We start from the raw sequence: 16942 nt of genomic DNA on the forward strand, positions 1-16942 counted from the left end.
TCTGTGATGGAAATCATTGTTCCTCATTGGAACATCTGGAATATTCACAGTGCTTGCAGAGCTGTCATATAAGGCTTATGACCCCCTAAGCTGACAGCTTATTTTGAATATGACTAAAAGCACTGATCACACCAGTGACTGACTGCTCTACTCAAGCACATCTCTATATCATTGATGCTGTAGCACAGAAAATAAGGATATTTTATTGCCTGCTCTGCAAATGATAGCAATGTTTATTTTTTCCTTAACTCACTGTGGACTTTTTGCCAGTTCTTAATGACTGCTCTGAAGTCATCAGTCAATGGCTGAATAAAAGAAATTATATCCTAATAAGCATTTTTTGCCATTTATTTTGACAACAAATTTATAACTTAGTTTCTATCACCATGCACTAGTCAGTGAAAACAGGCTGGAAATGAAGGTTACATTCAAGCTCTTCCTTACGTATATTCACAGATACTTCACACCCTTACCTGGAGTAGCACTGGAGACTGTTGGCCACTGCTGGTCAGGTCCTCCTGGTCCTCCACGTAAGATTCCTGCCTCCTCCATATGCACAGAACTGAACAAGCACAGAGCATGGTCAGATAATACAGTTATCATCTGGCTTCATAATATTCCCCTTGCTACTTTCCAAATGTCCCAAATGACCACCATGCAAGCACTGTGTATAACAGCAATTAAATAATTCAATAATTGGAGCATCTAATGCACTGACAGTCAACAGAGAAAAAGGTAGAAGGTGAACACGACAAAAGCAGAGATCTATGATAGTACAGTTATAGCGAAAGATGCAGTCAGACCAGATTTGTCATACTTAGAGATTGAAAGTGACGGCAGCAGAATCTTCTTTCCATCTCAGCTTACAGATACCATCAGTCTGAGGCATCAGAGAAGGGGGACAGGTTGGTCTTTGTCAGAGAGACCAAGGACAGAACGCCCTGTGCCTGGGGCAGCACACAACCTACCTTTGCATTCCTGCCCTTAGGGACGCGGAGTAGCGCCAGTCAGGATTGGGGTGTTTTGGCTGTAGAAATAAAAGCCCAGAAAAACATGGTTAGTGTACACTAAATGTGCAGAAAAGGCATCTACACCTGCCTCATTTTGGGGTTGGTGTCAAACAGTCTGCATGGCAATCCTTGCTTTTTGTGAATGTTTAGAATTCTGCAGTCTTTCTATGAATCTAAACTTCCAAATGGACACACAGAGATCATCTCTGTAACAAAACAACTTGTTTGGATGCCAAGGCCTTTGGCTAGAGAGGATCTCTGTGGAAAGACACATAATGCTGGAAACTGGTGGGCAGTTATTTTACATATTCATAAACATTCTGGGCATAAGAAGAAAGGGATCATAAATTCATAATATACGTTCTGCTGCTTTACTTGATGAGCCAAGGAAAATCAGCTACTGAGCCAAACAGCATCTGCCTGAGGATGTATAAAATGGAGCCCCCCGTGAAGGAGACACGTGGGCTCCTCTGCTGTGAAGTTTCTGTTGGCATTTAATGTACTGCAGAGGACTGCACTAGATGGTACCATATTTGCAGACTGCAGCAAGTCTTTTATCAAAGGCAGACGTGTTCTTTCACAATATCAAGAAATTCTATATTCTCCATATTCATTAGAGGGCAGAGGGGAAAGAAGGGGAAAGCAGCCAGCAGTGCCCTATGGCCAACAGCACATGCTGACTTGCTGCAGAGTGGCTTGCTAAATGAACAGATAGCTCTGTTGAACAAAAACTTGCTCCAAAAATGCATTTGCAGTGTCAGAGGACCATCAAAACAATTTTCAGTTATGGTAGACAACAGCAAACTGAGGTCTCTTGAAATTCTGCACATCTATACAGCCCTAAGAACATGACAAGGTTATTTCTCAGGATTCTCAAAGCATCAGAGTCTGTACCTGCTACTGCAGCCAGTGATTAACATCAGGCACTTGAATCCAAAGAGAGAACTTATGTCCAGAAATATAATGGACTGCACTCATTCCTGGTGTGTCTCATACAGCGCCAAACACACAAATAATAAATGACAGTAATGGTTTAATTCTGTTCAAGCTATTGGAGTCACATCAGAAATGAATTTGGCCCCATTACTTGAAGAGAAAAAATAAAGTGTTGAATGCTCTCAATTATTTACAGCCAGCTCTGCCTTTCCTCTTGAGGTTTTGGGCATGCTTTTCCCTGGATCAATAGGCTTTATTCAAATAAAAATGGTGCAATTAGAACCTCCCCCATCATTCTATCACTCTACTTCCTGAACACAGCTTCACTCAAGAGCGAGATGCTCTTGGATGATGTGCATCCTCAGTATCCTTTATGGTCTGAATTACACAAAAGGGAGGAGGCTGCTATCTGCAACCACACATTAAACTTCTGTACTAGCAATTTCCTTCCCATTTAGACCCCAGTTGCCTGGCATGCTCAGGTTCTGCTGAGTTCAGCAGAAAGTGGCTTGACAATGAGCCCATTATGCATGTTGCCAGTATTTTCTGATTCATTCCATTTTGGCCCCAATCCCAGGGATGTCAAGGTAACTGTAAAGTCAACCATGTAAGAATACTCAATGAAAAAAAGACAAAAGTTCCACTAATCAGATCCCTCCCCAGATTTGTTTCTGGGGAACGGAACAAAAACCCCACAAAATGTATGGTCTGATGTAGTGCAAAGTTTCAGATGCATCAGTTAGAAATTCTCATTGCGTGGGCTAAGACTCACAATGTCAGAATAAGAGAAATATCAGCATATAGAAGACTGTGGTCTTTTCAAATGTTATTATCTAGATGCTGTGGCTTCTTACAGCCAATCCCTGTCAATTCTCTATGTGCTATTACTCTTCAGGCAGGGCTGCAGTGATAGTCCCAGAGTCTGAAGGAGGAATTGTCTCAGGCACATACACTCTGGAGGTGGAAAAAGCAATCAGCTCATGCTGCGGTTTAAATGCACACACAGCCACTTACTCACTCCCCCAGTGGAATGACAAAAGAGATTTGGAAGGGCAGGTTAGAAAACTCATTGGCTGAGCAAAAAAGAGATAAATACATAACCAAGGTAAAAAATCCCCATTATTTTAATCACAAATCCAGAAGATACCTTCATACAAGGTAGAGATTATTCCAACCAAAAACCAGCATGTCACACCTGACTTTCAAACACTTCCCTTATACACCCACCAGGCACTCCCAGTCTGCACACTTGAGCTGGCCCATGGCTCTGGTTAGAAACAGCTCACCTTTATCAGACCCCAAGCTGAAACCTGCTTTGAAATGTGCTGTTAGCAGTCATTGCATCATGGCACAATATGGCCAATTTCAGGGTGGACCAGTGTCCTCAGCACAGTCCCACAGGACAGGAGACTGTATTGCTGCACTGCTCAAAGATGAATGCTGTCTGCAGGCTTCTCTGCAAAGCCCTGTCACAGGTCAACACCACCAGGACAGGGTACAGCTGTCCAGAAAGCATGAATACAGAGAGGAAGCACAAAGAGGAACACAATCTGAAGTGGTCCCAATGCTTCCCATTTGTAAATCCCCTGGCAGTCACACAATGCAGATGAGGAACAGTACTATAGCTTTGACACCTCCAGCTCCCAACTTGTCACAAGACACTGTCAGACACAAGTCTATTTTTCTAACTGTAACATCATCTCAGCCTGCCCTCAGGGTTTTTGGAGGCTGGTGGTCCTACCTTTACCACACAACAGTTGAGCTGAGGGAAACCACACAACTGAGCACATTTTCCTACTCCTCACATTGCCTGCTCTTCCCCAGTAACAGCACACAACATCAGAGTTGTAAGGTGAGCAAAGACCCATCCAGATGCCTACAGCAGTGCTTGCCATCACACCATACAAGCACCTCATGCCAAATGTTTGTTCCTCCTGCTTCTTCCAAGTGCCAGGGTTACATTCTGTGTAACCATGAGCATCAGTGTGATCCATCAACCAACCCTATCAGAAAGTTCGATAGTTAAAGTGAATTTAGATTATAAATGAAGTCACCCCAACAGAAAAAAAGCTCAAGTAAAATTTCGCACACTCATTCTTAAGTTGCACAGCATGGGTTAATTTAAGCAATTCACTGCTACTTAGAAAAGAAAGTTAACTGAGAATACATTGCTACAAGATTGGCTTGGTCCTTTTTTTTCAGCTGATGATTTACCCCAGTAAATTCTCTGAGATAGAAGGAAAAATGTTGATATTCTGATCACATATTCGTGAAAATCAAACCTCCCAGTGATTTCAGCAGGTGTCAGAACAGGGCCTGCCTGAGGTAGAGAAGTGTGAACGAAACATTTACAAACAGCTTCCAGCTGATGAGACTGCTAAAAGCATCCCACTCCATTCCCATTTGCACACAAACACGCAACAGCATGACATAAGCTATATTTATCAAATGTATGTGCTTCACAGCAATAATAAAAGGCCTCTCACAACCTCCGACCACATGCAGCTCTACTTATTTTCCTGTGAGACGATGCTGACAGATGTGGAAAAACAGAGACTTCTGTTACTGATTCCCTTCTGTAAATGCTGCAGATTAATTTGACGCACAGAACGGCCTATTTATAGTCTGAACATGCGTTCGTCACACAAGAATGCAGAAAAAAACCTAGAAGAGACTACAATTTCCAAAGATTTGCTTTCTGTCGGTGCTCACATGCATTTCTAACTCCGAGAAAACCAAGGTGAAAGGAACAGGAACGTGCTTCCCTAAAGTGCATTTAATGAGTTCCAGGAGAAGGAAAACTCCTCTGTTTAATATTGGATGCAAATTTCTGCTGGCACTGATCAAATTAAGAGTCTGACTTCCCTGAAGCACAGAACACTGTCCCTGCTTAGCAGAATGGGTCCATATTCAGCCCCTGAACAAGAGAACCAACATTTATAGTTAACCTTTACAAAGTCAGTGGGGCTGGAGAATTTCTTAAAGGATTAAGTTCTTGAACTGAGACTGTAAGATATTCCACCATTAATACCTTTAAAGCTTCTGTGAGAAATCTCTTGGTAAGATAGCTCCAGACAATGCTGTGGCTTTATTAGATTTAGACACTTGGAGACATGCTGGCACTTAAAAGCAGTATCAAGATGTGTTCAAGTGTTGCTTGCATTTTGAGCCTGAGCTTGGCAGCCTTTCCTTGAAGTACAAAACACAGAGGGGAAGCCAGAAGTAGAGCAGTGTGCTCAAACAAATGCAAAAGACCAGTGAACCACTGGGTCTTATTGCCACTGATTTGCAGCTCTTTTGCTTTCTGGAAAGTGTGCGCAGTGCAAAGTTATCTAAGGACGCCATAATCATCATTGTGCTTTGTTACCATCATATGCCACACACACACATACACACACACACAAAGGTAAATGGGAATCTGCAATCAGAAGTGCTGCTGTCTAGTTCTGTCAAAGATCCAAGCTGCCCATTCATCTTTAGGAACGTGCCTCTGGGAATGAAAACTTCAGCCAAAACATATGTCGGTCTGATTGTTCATCTCTGCATTGAAAGGGAAAGGTTGTCATGAGACACAAGACGATGGATGACTTTAACTGCACACAAGATAACAAGAAGACAGAAGAGACGAAAAGAAAAACCAAGGACCAGACACTGCTCAGACATCACTCAGCATCTCCACGGGCATTTAAAGAAAGGGACTCCAGTCTGAAACATCAAAACCTTCCCTGAAAATGACAGATCATCACTGCAGCAATGCACAGAAGCAAAACCTCCCCTTCATGCACCCCTTCCCAAAAGGCAGGAATCCAGGCTGCTCATAACCTCACACACTGCCAGCAGTGAAGCTGCAATACCTTGCCACCTTAATCTTTGTGCTCACACTGCCTGTTCACCCTGTAGTAGTGATCTGGCTGATGAGAAAGCAATGCTCATTAACCCCAGACTCTGAGTCTTATCACTAGGCTCTTCCAGCAATACCTGTTTGTAAGGTTTTTGGTGCTGCTATGTATGTTTCTCCTGATGCTAAACCCACCTAGTCTGAGATAATCTTCTATAGCTATGAAAGACCACAAAGACAAGCAGGGGGGATACAGAAGCAGAAGCTGCCTTGCAGAAATGAGCTCCCATTACACTATAATGACACAGGCAATAGAAGTCAGAACAGTCACACAGACACCATTGCACCAAAAGATAGAAAAAACTCAACACTTCTCCTTAATACGCTGCATTTTCCCCTCCACTGCATCCATGTAATGACTCAGTGGATTCAGTCACAACTTAGCAAAGAGCAATTGCTAATATATTTGAACTTACTAGCAAGTACACAAAGGACTGAGATCTTATTGCATCAGGCATTACTGAGGCTTAAGTTACTGAGGTTAATTCTGAACACATCTGAAACATTTTTCATCTCGCTATGAACAATGGTTGTTGTTCATGACACACATGCATGCAAAGCCCATTCAGTTGGTCCCATCCCCATCATTCAGCAGTTACCAGAATATCCACTTCCAAAAACTATAAGGAGAGGGGAGGAGAAGGAAGAGCAGAAGGAGAGAGAAAAAAAAGACCTGTTGATATTTTCTAAAGTGACAAACACATCAGAGATTGTATAAACTGTCACAAGGGCAATGATACTCATTGCTGTGCTTCAGAAGTGGAAGGGTGGGCCTTCACAGTTGAATTCAAAGTTCATCTTAACAGAAGAGCACAGTCCTCCGATGAGCCAGTCATACAAAAGTCAGTGCTTATCAAAAGCAGGATTTGGTGTTACTAAGAAATGGAAGCTATCCTCAATGTATATGCTGAAATCAAAACAAGGAAAACACCAATTGTTTTAGAACATGTAATTAGGTAGGAATTAGTAATCAGTGAATGCCAACACATTCACCTATACATCATACATGGCACTGACACATCTTCATGGTATGTATTACCACAGGGCAGTTAAAGAAGCAAAGACCAAGGAAAAGAACTTAGAACAAATAGCTTTGGTCAAACTTTACCTCCATTTACATCACACAGAACTACTGAACTAATTGACCCTTCTTCTGGGTCACACGTGCACACCAGCAGCCCTTTGCTCTTTCGTTCTATGTATGCCCATATTTCTGTACTCCAAGTCCAGCCCCTGCCTGATCTGCCCTGCTTTTCAAAATCTGCTAATTCACTGCATTCAGTGGAGAGATTCCCTAAAATGGGACAAGAATCTGTCTATTAAATTCATTTCCTGCTGCTCTTGCATCCAAAGCAAAATCATTTTCAATTATTACTCTCCTTTTTTTTCCCAAGAAAACCAGGCAGAAAGTGTGTATTTCACTCCTTGAGAAATATTTCACTCTCATGTTCCCCTCCGATACCAAACAGATTATAGGATTATGCTCAGAAAGATTTTAAGGTACCAAAACTGCAGAGAAAATGAAGGAAAAAATACACCCCCCACACCACATTGCTGTGAATTACAGGAAAACACTGCATACGTTATAAACTGCTTTGTTTTCAATAGCTAATCGTTGCACTCTAAAAGCAATTTTATATAGTCCTTAAGATTTGTGCATCTTCACTCTTGCAGCACCAGTTGCAAAAGATGCCAATGTCTCCATATGTGGATAAGTATAAAGAACTAAATGAGTTACATTTCTCCAGCGAGGGTATACAAGTCAGGATGCTTTCAATCCCCCCCACAACTCCCCCCCCCCCCCTTAATTTCCCCATATCCAGACGTGTACCACACATTAATGCACAAACTGATCCTACGACTGACACAGTCCTGGGGTACAAAATACACGCAGTAATAGCAAATCTTTCCCATTGTGAACCAGAATTCATGTATCCAGTGTATCCAGTATCTCTGAACAAAATAAACTGCAGAGCATGCAGACTACGTGCTAACTGCAGGCTGGCTTCATGCTAACATGAAGCAGCCATTAATGCTACACTGTGGGATGATACTGAAAAGGTTAATATCTTGCTGGCTAAACCACAGATGTTAAACAATTTTCAGTATCAGCCCAGTAGGTCAGAAGTTGCCACATTGCAACACCACAGTGGTAACTTGCTGTAATTCTCTATAAAGATGTCACTGGATTGTCAGTGATGCAGCACTGGGTAGAACAGATGCTACCAAAGGAGGGTTTGCAGCATTCAGACCACTCAAATATGCCCAAATCAGTAAGCAAAGCGTATTTTCGTAGCTATCTAAATCCAACAACTTTGCTAAGGTATCAGATCAGTGATAGTAGTTTGACAGTAGCAAACATCTATAATTGCCACAAAGTTACCTATTGATTTCCAAGCTGATTTTCCTTGCAATATTAGTTTCAGCATTAAAGATTCAAGACCATGTCTGTCATTTCTTAGCACTCTATGACAGCAGGCAATTTTAGATGTGCAAGAGAAAAGGGAAGGATGCAATACTCTACATAGCAAATGCTGCAAAACTGAAGTGAATCTCACACACACAGATACCGAACTTACCAAATGGACCCTGAAACTCCCAGCATTTACCTAAAAACAAAATGCATTGCACACATTAGAATATTTTAGAACCACGTTTCTCAATATGTGTCAGTGAGCCCCAAAGGAAATACACTTAATCAGAGTTTTCCATTTTGAACCTCTTCTTAAGTACAAATTTGCTCAGAGCACTGTGCTGACCATTTATCAATGTAGCCTCACCTCGTTAGGAGTAATGGAGTCATTTTTAAGTAAGATCAGGTTTTGTGCACTCTGCCCACTCTGTCCTGTCAGATGCCTCTCAGTCACCACTGCAGAAGGAACCGTTCCTGTTGGCCCACAAGTATTGTAAAACATAAAAGTGTCACTTCCCGATCCTGCAGTTAAGCAAGCCTTATAGCAGTAGGTCTTAGTGAGAGACCCATTGCCCCGCACTTCAATGAAATGGGGCTGCACTTTTAAACCGTGAGGCAACCTCGCATCGATGTTGTTGTTGGCCTGCTTGTACAGCTCAGCAGGGCACCGTTCTCTGACCCTACAGAAACCTGTACAGCAGGAGTCCCCGTACAGACTGTATCTGTAGCACTTGATAACAGTAAGCCCAATGATTGTGAAAAGGAAAACGAAGGAGATGGAGCACAAAGCAATAATGAGATAAAGAGTGATTTCTGAATAATTGCTCGGACTTCTAACATGCCTTCTTGTATCAGGGATGATTTTGGAAACTCTGTCCACCACGGCAACAGTGATGGCTACTGATGAGGACATCGGTGGCTCTCCATTGTCTCTCACCTCCACCGTCAGGTTGAAAGTAGGTGTGCTCTCCTCCCTCAGTTTCCGAGTAGTCCTAATCTCCCCAGTATGGAGCTCTATCCTGAACAAACCTGGATCTGAGGTTTGCACCATGTAGTAGAACAGCCAGGCATTTTGTCCTGAGTCCCCATCAATGGCTATAATTTTGGTTACCAAATATCCAGCATGAGCTGAGCGTGGGATCATCTCCAGGGCTGCTGAGTTGTTGGTTGAGGTAGGATACAGAATCTCTGGAGCATGGTCATTCACGTCTACCACATAGATGTAGACAGTGACAGTGCTGCTCAGTGATGGGATCCCAGCATCCTGAGCCTGGACAACGACATGGAACTCCCTTAGTGTCTCATAGTCAAAGGATTTGACAGCATACATGTCACCGCTGTCGGATTTAATGGTGACAAAGGAGGCGGCAGGTAGCCCTTCAATCTCCCCATCCAGCAGAGAATAGGATACATAGGCATTTTCGGCAACATCTGGGTCAGTGGCTTTGATAGTGCAAAGCAAAACTCCAAGGGGGTTGTTCTCGGGGATGTAAACTGAGTACACAGGTTCCTCAAAGAGCGGAGGATTGTCATTGATGTCAGAGATGACCACATGGATCACTTTCTGGGAGGAGAGAGGGGGGCTCCCAGAGTCAGTAGCTGTAACTGTAATGTTGTAGGCTGCTGCTTTCTCACGGTCCAGATTGCCTTGGGTGATCAAGGTGTAGGAATTCTTGAACGAGTTGAGCATAAAGGGAAGGCCAGGGGGAATACGCAGGCTCACCTGCTTGTTCAGCCCTGAGTCCTGGTCTGTGACACTCATCAAGGCCACCACAGTTCCTGGCTTTGCATCCTCTGGCACTGGGCTGTACAAAGAGGTCAGGACCACCTCAGGAACATTATCATTGGCATCCACAATATTGACCAGCACTTTGCAGTGCCCAGCCATAGAGACAGGGCCCTGATCAGTGGCTTGCACATAGATCTCATAAGAGGATGCTTCTTCATAATCCAAGGTGCCATTAACCCGTACCTCTCCTGAATGTGGATCCACACGAAAGAGCTGCCTCACCTTCTGTGGGGTATAGCTGCTAAAAGAATAGATCACATCCCCATTGGAGCCCTCATCGGGGTCTGAAGCATTGAGTTTGACAACTAGCGTGCCAGGGGGTGAGTTCTCCAGCAGGTTCACGGTGTATGTGGAGCGGTCAAAGGCAGGTGGGTTGTCGTTGGTATCCACAACTCGCACAGAGATCTGAGCTGTGCCGGACCTGGGGGGATCCCCACCATCCACAGCAGTGAGCACTAGCTGCAGCAGGGCACTCTGCTCCCGGTCCAGTGGCTGCTGCAGCACAAGCTCCAGCAGTTTGCTGCCACTCTGGAAGCCTTTAAGGTCCAGGGCAAAGTGGTGGCTGGGGCTCAGCTGGTAGCTCTGCACAGAGTTGGTGCCCACATCGGGGTCCTGGGCACTCTCGATGTGAAAGCGGGCCCCAGGAAGAGCAGATTCACTGATCTCCAGCCGGTAATCCTGGCGGGGAAAGCGGGGCGCATTGTCATTGATGTCCAGTACCTCCACCTCCACATTGTGCACCTCGATGGGCTGCTCGATGACCAGCTCCAGGCTGAGGAAGCAGGTGGGGCTCAGCTCACACAGCACCTCTCGGTCCATACGCTCCCGCACCAGCAGTGCCCCGCGGCCCAGCTCCAGCTCCAGGTACTGCCGGCCGCTGCCCGACGTGAGCCGCGCTCCCCGCTCCGCCAGTCGCCGCGGATCCACGCCCAGGTCGCTCGCCACGTTACCCACGAAGGCGCCGTGCGGCAGCTCCTCCCGCACCGAATAGCGGAGCGGCCCGCCCGCCGTCCGCCCGATGCTCAGCCCCAGCAGCAGCAGCAGCGGCAGGCCCAGCGTCACCGCCCCGCCGCGGCTCCACCGAGCCGCCGCCGCCATAGCCGGGGGTGGGAAGCCGTCGGAGCCGCCTCTCCCGGCCCTGGCCCGGCCTCACACCCCGCCGCCCGGCCGCCTCATGCGAGCGGCGAGCAGCAGCCTCCGGCCGCCGCCGGCTGCTCGGCCCATGCTCGGCGGCTGCCCGAGGCGGCGGCTCCGACCTCTCCCCCTCCGGCTGCTCCGGGGAGGAAGAAGAGGAGGAGAAGGCGGAGGAGGAGGAAGGAGGAGGGACCGGGACTCGCCGGATCCGCTTTCTCCTGCTCCAGCTGCCGCGCGGGCGGAGGCGGGGGAGGACGTTAAGCCGCGGCTGGCGGCGGTTCAGCACCGCGGACAGAAACAGCGGCTCCGCGGCGGGAGGGGCCGGTTCCGCTTCAGCACCGCGGTGTCGGACAGCGGCCGCTCCGCCGCTCCCCCACGGCCGGGCCGAGCCCCGCTCCCCCCCCCGGCCCCGGCCTCACCCACGTGTTGCCGCCCCTCGGAGCTCCGGGCTCCGCGCTGCCGGTTCCGCCGCCGAGGAGGGAGGGAGGGGAGCTGTCCGGCCGTGCCCAGCCGCGCCGCCCCTCGCCTCCGCCCCGGTTTCGCTGCTGAATCTTCAGGGGCGCGGGGCGGGCCTCCAGCCGCCTGCACTTCTGGACCTGCTGCTGCAGTGCTAAAATGCATCCGCCTGAGAGAGTTAAATCAGCGCAGGGCGCCGAAAAAAACGGGCCTCCAGCCAAGCCTGATGCCGCCTGTGTGCTGCTGCAGTGGGTTTGACGACCTCTTTCTCGAAGACCTGCCCCTCTGCTCCCTCGGAGATTCACAGTCGCTGCAGCACAGTCCTTCTGCCCAGCCCCTGCGGGGTCCCTCGCCCTCCTTTCGCCCCTGCTGCAGCCCCATCAGCTGTTGGGCTGGAGGAATTCTGCAGGTTACATCCACTAGTTGTGAGCATTTAAGGTGGGCTTCAGCTTCCTGTCAGTGCAAAAGACTTGCTCAAGGTGAATAACTGTGACTGGAGAAAAGATGAAGAACGGCAGTACGAGCTGTTTTCCAGTCTGTTCTATCTTCCTCTGCCCTCGTGTTGGAAGACAGACAAAAAGTGGAGTGATGAAATTCAACCAGCTCAGGAGTAGGGAGGGGGGGGGAGGAGGTGCTGCAGCTGCAGTAAGTTTTTACCCTGATGCCACAAAACTTCGTTAAGGCAATAAACTTAAGTATCCATTCATACAACACACAAGTCACTATGCTGATGTATTTATGGAGACAAACCACTGGGCATAATCCTCCAGGGGTGCATATTGTACCTATTACTCAGCAAGGATTCCTCTTGTTTAACCGACCAGGTCTTTCAGAATGACTAATGAGTCTTTCCTGGATGGGGCTGGTCTATCAAATGCAACAGTGGGCCTCAATTTTCAGCTAAAATCTTTCTCATTGCCCTTTTGTGGGTCTGGGCACCTGCCCCAGTGCAGATTGTTTTTTCAGAGCACAAGATAACACTGTGAATCCCAAAGGATTTCACTAAATTTATACCCGATGAACAAACCCTGAAGAACAACTGCCCTAACTGTGACTCAGCACTGTTGAGATTACCAGTCTATCAGCTTTTAACTGCAGCCACTATTATCAGAGAGGAACATTAGAAGACACAATATCATGAGTAGAATCACCCTATTTATGTTCAACACTCATGCTCATTTACTTTTCAAGGCCAATTTTCTAGTCCAAATATTTGCCTTCAAATTTATTCTAACATGCCCAATACTCCAGGGTCTGCAGATATCATGGTGGAAGCACCCTACCTAGCTTTTTAAGTAGGACAAATGTAGGTCTGTGCAGAGCAAGAAGGGCAGATGACAAAGCCCAGTACCCACAATATCTGGAAATCTACTCATTTTATCCAGTGGCCTGAACAGGAGCCAAACACACACAGCTTCAATTTTTTGGCTAACTATCCACCTTCAAGATCACAAAGTTCAAAGATTCAGAACAAAATGCCCTGACAGACAGATGGGAATGAAAGTCCAAAGTTCCTTTTTTGGTGTCATTGTTTTTTGTTTGTTGGTTTGTTTGGTTTTTTCCATTTTGTAATTTCTGAATCTGCAGAACATGTGGATTACATGGCTGTGAGTCAAAACAGCTCACTGTCAGCACATGAAATAGAACAGATGCATCTACAGTTTTCCAGACCATCCAATACTGGCTCATCCAGTCAGGCTAAGGAGCACCTCTGCCCCACATCTCCCAAGCACACAGGTCCAAAGTCCTTTAAGAAACATGCATCACACCAAAATACAGGGTAAAAGGCAACACCTTAAGCCCTGATTTAATGAGTATAATGGTAGGATTTTCTCAAAAACCAATAATGCCCATGGTAAGAGGCAGTGGGGAGACAAAACCCACTTCTGTGGGCAAGTTTCCCTTCCTCGTTGCTCCGAGACCCCAGTGATTTACTCATCACACAGAACCATAGAATCATTAATGTTGGAAAAGACCTCTAAGACCATCCAGTCCAATCATCTGCCAACAACCAACAGTGCCCACTGAACCATGACCTTCAGTACCTTCCCTTTCCTTAAGCACCTCCAGAGATCCTACCCCTCCGTGAACAGCTAGCAATGTGCACACCTTACATTTCATAAAGCACTGCAGAACGTAACACTGAACAGAGATAACACACACACAACAAAACTAGAAATTCCCCTCATATGTGTCTCAAAATCACAACATCAAGTTCCTACAGGGTTTTTCTCCTCATTTCAAAAAGTTGAGTCCTGTGACTGTCTGGCCTCTGGAACTTTTGGAAGTCTTACAGAATGAATATAATCATAACAGATTAATACAGTAGCTTGGCTGATACACACCAGCACTGTACAAATGTAAGAGTCTTTCTGAAAATATTAGCTTTACATCATTTAGGCTGCCCATACAGTTCTTAAATGATACGCCAAAACCTCTTCTATTCCAATCCAGTGCACTCTGAGTTATTTTGAATCTACATAAAATTCATCAATGGCCACAACAATTTTAGCTGTTCCCACCAGCTGCAGCAGGAATGCTGAGTCAGTCCTGCAGAATCTGGGTTTTAATTCAGGAAAAAAAACTCCCATAGAAAAAACACCTCCAGGTTTAGTCCATAGTGATATTGATTTGCATAGAGAAAGACAAAAAGAAAGGGAACACAGAAACCAAATGTCAATTTGGGTTGTACTTGGGCTTCAAAAGCTGGAGTTTTGGCTTCCAGAAACTTCTTGAAATTTCATAGAACTCCAAATTCTGAAATACCTTAAAAATCACTAAATAAAAATGTCTCCTGGACTTCTGAACAGTTCATAGAAGAAAGAGCATCAGAATCTGTCCCTGCAGCAAAAAAAGCAGCTGATAGAACATTCCAGGCCAAATATCCATTTGCAGGTAATTCTGAACCCCTGAAGTGACTGGATACAACCTACATACAGTATCTGCATACCCACAGCTGTTGGGCTTCAATGACACAAAAACTGCACCACTCTGTTTTGCTCGGTTACATTATATTGTATCAGTCCTCTGATGAGAGCACACATACAGGGGTAGAAAAGATTACACTGATTTTACCAAGATCTTCAGAAAGAAATTAAGTTACATGATAGTAGCTACAAGTTATATCGTAAGTGATTTCACTGCAGAAAGTCAGCACATTCCCTCCTTGAAATCTTAATATATATGGGTATGCCAGAATTAGTAGCAGCATAACACAATGCCTCAGACATATTTCTGCACAGATATTTCTCCTGTGAGTGATACAAATATAAACAAATACAGCTCTGTACTTATTGAATGAAGGCCTTAAAGTTCACCTATTTCAAATCACACCTGTACCAGAAACAACTCCATACAGCAACATAACTAGAATCACCTAAATTTGCTTGAGCTGCAACCTATCTGTTCTCTTTATTTCACTGAAGAGTCCTTCCTTCCTCTGGCTATTTCTGAGTCACTCACAAAGCAAAAGTAAAGAGATATCAGAATATAGGAACACACAACCATACGCTGTGTTAACTGAGGAACTGCAAGGAATTTCAACACCTGAAAAGATATTTTGCTACTTTGCAAATAATTTCACTTTCAGTAAAGCAAATCCCTGAAACATGACATCCAGTGACTCAATGTTGTGACACAGCTCCTTCCTGAACCTGTGGGAAGCCACGTAGATCTTTGTTCCTTCATTCCAGTCATATTCTGCACTTGCATTCTTAGCTGACAAGTGATGGTTTTACATGGAGCTTGCCTCCCCTTTGTTTGAAACGGGTACAGTGCCAAATAGATCAGCTGGATTTATTCTGTTCTTTCATATCCTCCCATAAATCCATTTTTCCCCATTGGTTTGAATAACTGGTGAGATTACTTTTTTCAGTATCACAGACATCTGAAGGCAGACTATTTAAAACATTGCTGTTATGGGAACCAAGGCTGCTAACCAGCCAAAAAAAATCCTGCTTGTATTTAGGTCACAATTTCTTTCCAGTCACGTACTTGAAGCTATTTCAGAAAACTGCATGTAAAGAAAAAGTGGTGAGTTGGGTACAGAGAAGGATCTGTGTTGTAAACCTGAATTTAGGCAAACCACAGACAAAATACATATAACAAGTGTTCAAGCAAAATGCATTTCTTTGCTTCTCAAGGTCTACAGTTAATAATTTCTGACCTGTAGTCTAAAATGTAAGGATGGTTCTCTCCCTGACTCATCCTGTTTGTCCTCTGCAATATTTCTTCTGATAACTATAAATCCTTCCAGTAACTTATTGACAATAACTGTCACATGCTGTGCCATTCTAAATGAAAAGGCATTAACAGCTAGGATGGGGACAGAATAATTTCCACTGCTGTAAATTGCCGAGTGCTTTTCTTTACCTATACTATGTTTCTTTCCAGTCTTTGCCCCTGTCTTTGACAGTCTTCCATATACACTATGATTTTCCATCTCAAACCATCAGCACTACATTCCAGCTCAGTGATCTGGTTGTAAGACATCTTCTACCCCATAAACAAATTTCTTCCAGATCATTATCATTATTAGCATTTATAAATATTTAAATAGTGGTATTTAAACCCATCCTCCCCTTCTATGTCTATTCTCCTTCTTGAATATTTTTTTCCATGTTACTGGTGACAACTAATCTTGTCTCTTTCCAAAAAATATTTTCCTCTCTTTATGTTGATTTCCCTTCTTTTTTCTTCCTCAGCTTCCTAAGACTTTCCTGCTTGTCTTTCTGGGTATATGAGAAATTGTCATTGTTCCAAAAAACAAGGGATGCTGATGTCTCCTTTTCCCTTCATTTTTGTCTCCACATTTCAGATAAAGTGGGAAGCTAAGCACCAATCAGCAGCACTGAACCAATGGAAATTGAGATCTAGGTGTAAAAATAGAGTGAGAATCAAAAATACAGGCAAGGAGTAATATGAGGAACAAACAGTCACCACATTTACTGCTGTAAAAGACTGACAGCACTTTCTTCAGAGCCTGTCAGTGCTTTTCATTTATTAGCAAAAGAGTTCAAGTTTGCATTATAAAAGACTACATGAGTAGCTAAATGCTTCTTGTTCACTGCTTAAAGACATAGAGTGAGTTATATCTATTAAATTTATTTCTGCCCCTTGCATATTCTTAAGCATCTCTTAGTAGTTAATCACCTAAAACATGAAATCCTTATTTGGATCTGAAAATAAGCTAGCAATCGGGTTGGTTGGTTTTCACGCTGTCTTAATGATGACCTAAGTTTGTCTTTGAGCATGTTGGAAGTATTGACTGTCAGTGTCCTAACTATAAACTGTACATCTTGTGCTAG

General features: G+C 44.7%; 1 protein-coding gene across 2 annotated transcripts in view; it reads right to left on the bottom strand.

Moving 5' to 3' along the window:
* LOC107320367 (protocadherin alpha-C2-like) overlaps positions 1-16689 on the bottom strand; it is a 41599-nt gene extending 24910 nt beyond the window's left edge. Inside the window, exons 1-4 of one of the 2 annotated variants that reach the window (XM_015876123.2) lie at positions 8625-16689; positions 8424-8453; positions 969-1027; positions 474-562 (exon numbers count right to left, since the gene is read on the bottom strand). In XM_015876123.2, the coding sequence (XP_015731609.1) occupies positions 474-562; positions 969-1027; positions 8424-8453; positions 8625-11144 (2698 nt within the window). In that variant the 5' untranslated portion in view covers positions 11145-16689. The remainder of the gene's footprint in view (positions 1-473; positions 563-968; positions 1028-8423; positions 8454-8624) is intronic. The other variant, XM_015876124.2, reaches the window with a different exon arrangement.
* Between the last annotated feature and the right edge of the window lie 253 nt (positions 16690-16942).

Source organism: Coturnix japonica, chromosome 13 (genome assembly GCF_001577835.2).
Source record: "Coturnix japonica isolate 7356 chromosome 13, Coturnix japonica 2.1, whole genome shotgun sequence".
In the NCBI taxonomy this organism is placed as follows: Eukaryota; Metazoa; Chordata; class Aves; order Galliformes; family Phasianidae; genus Coturnix; species Coturnix japonica.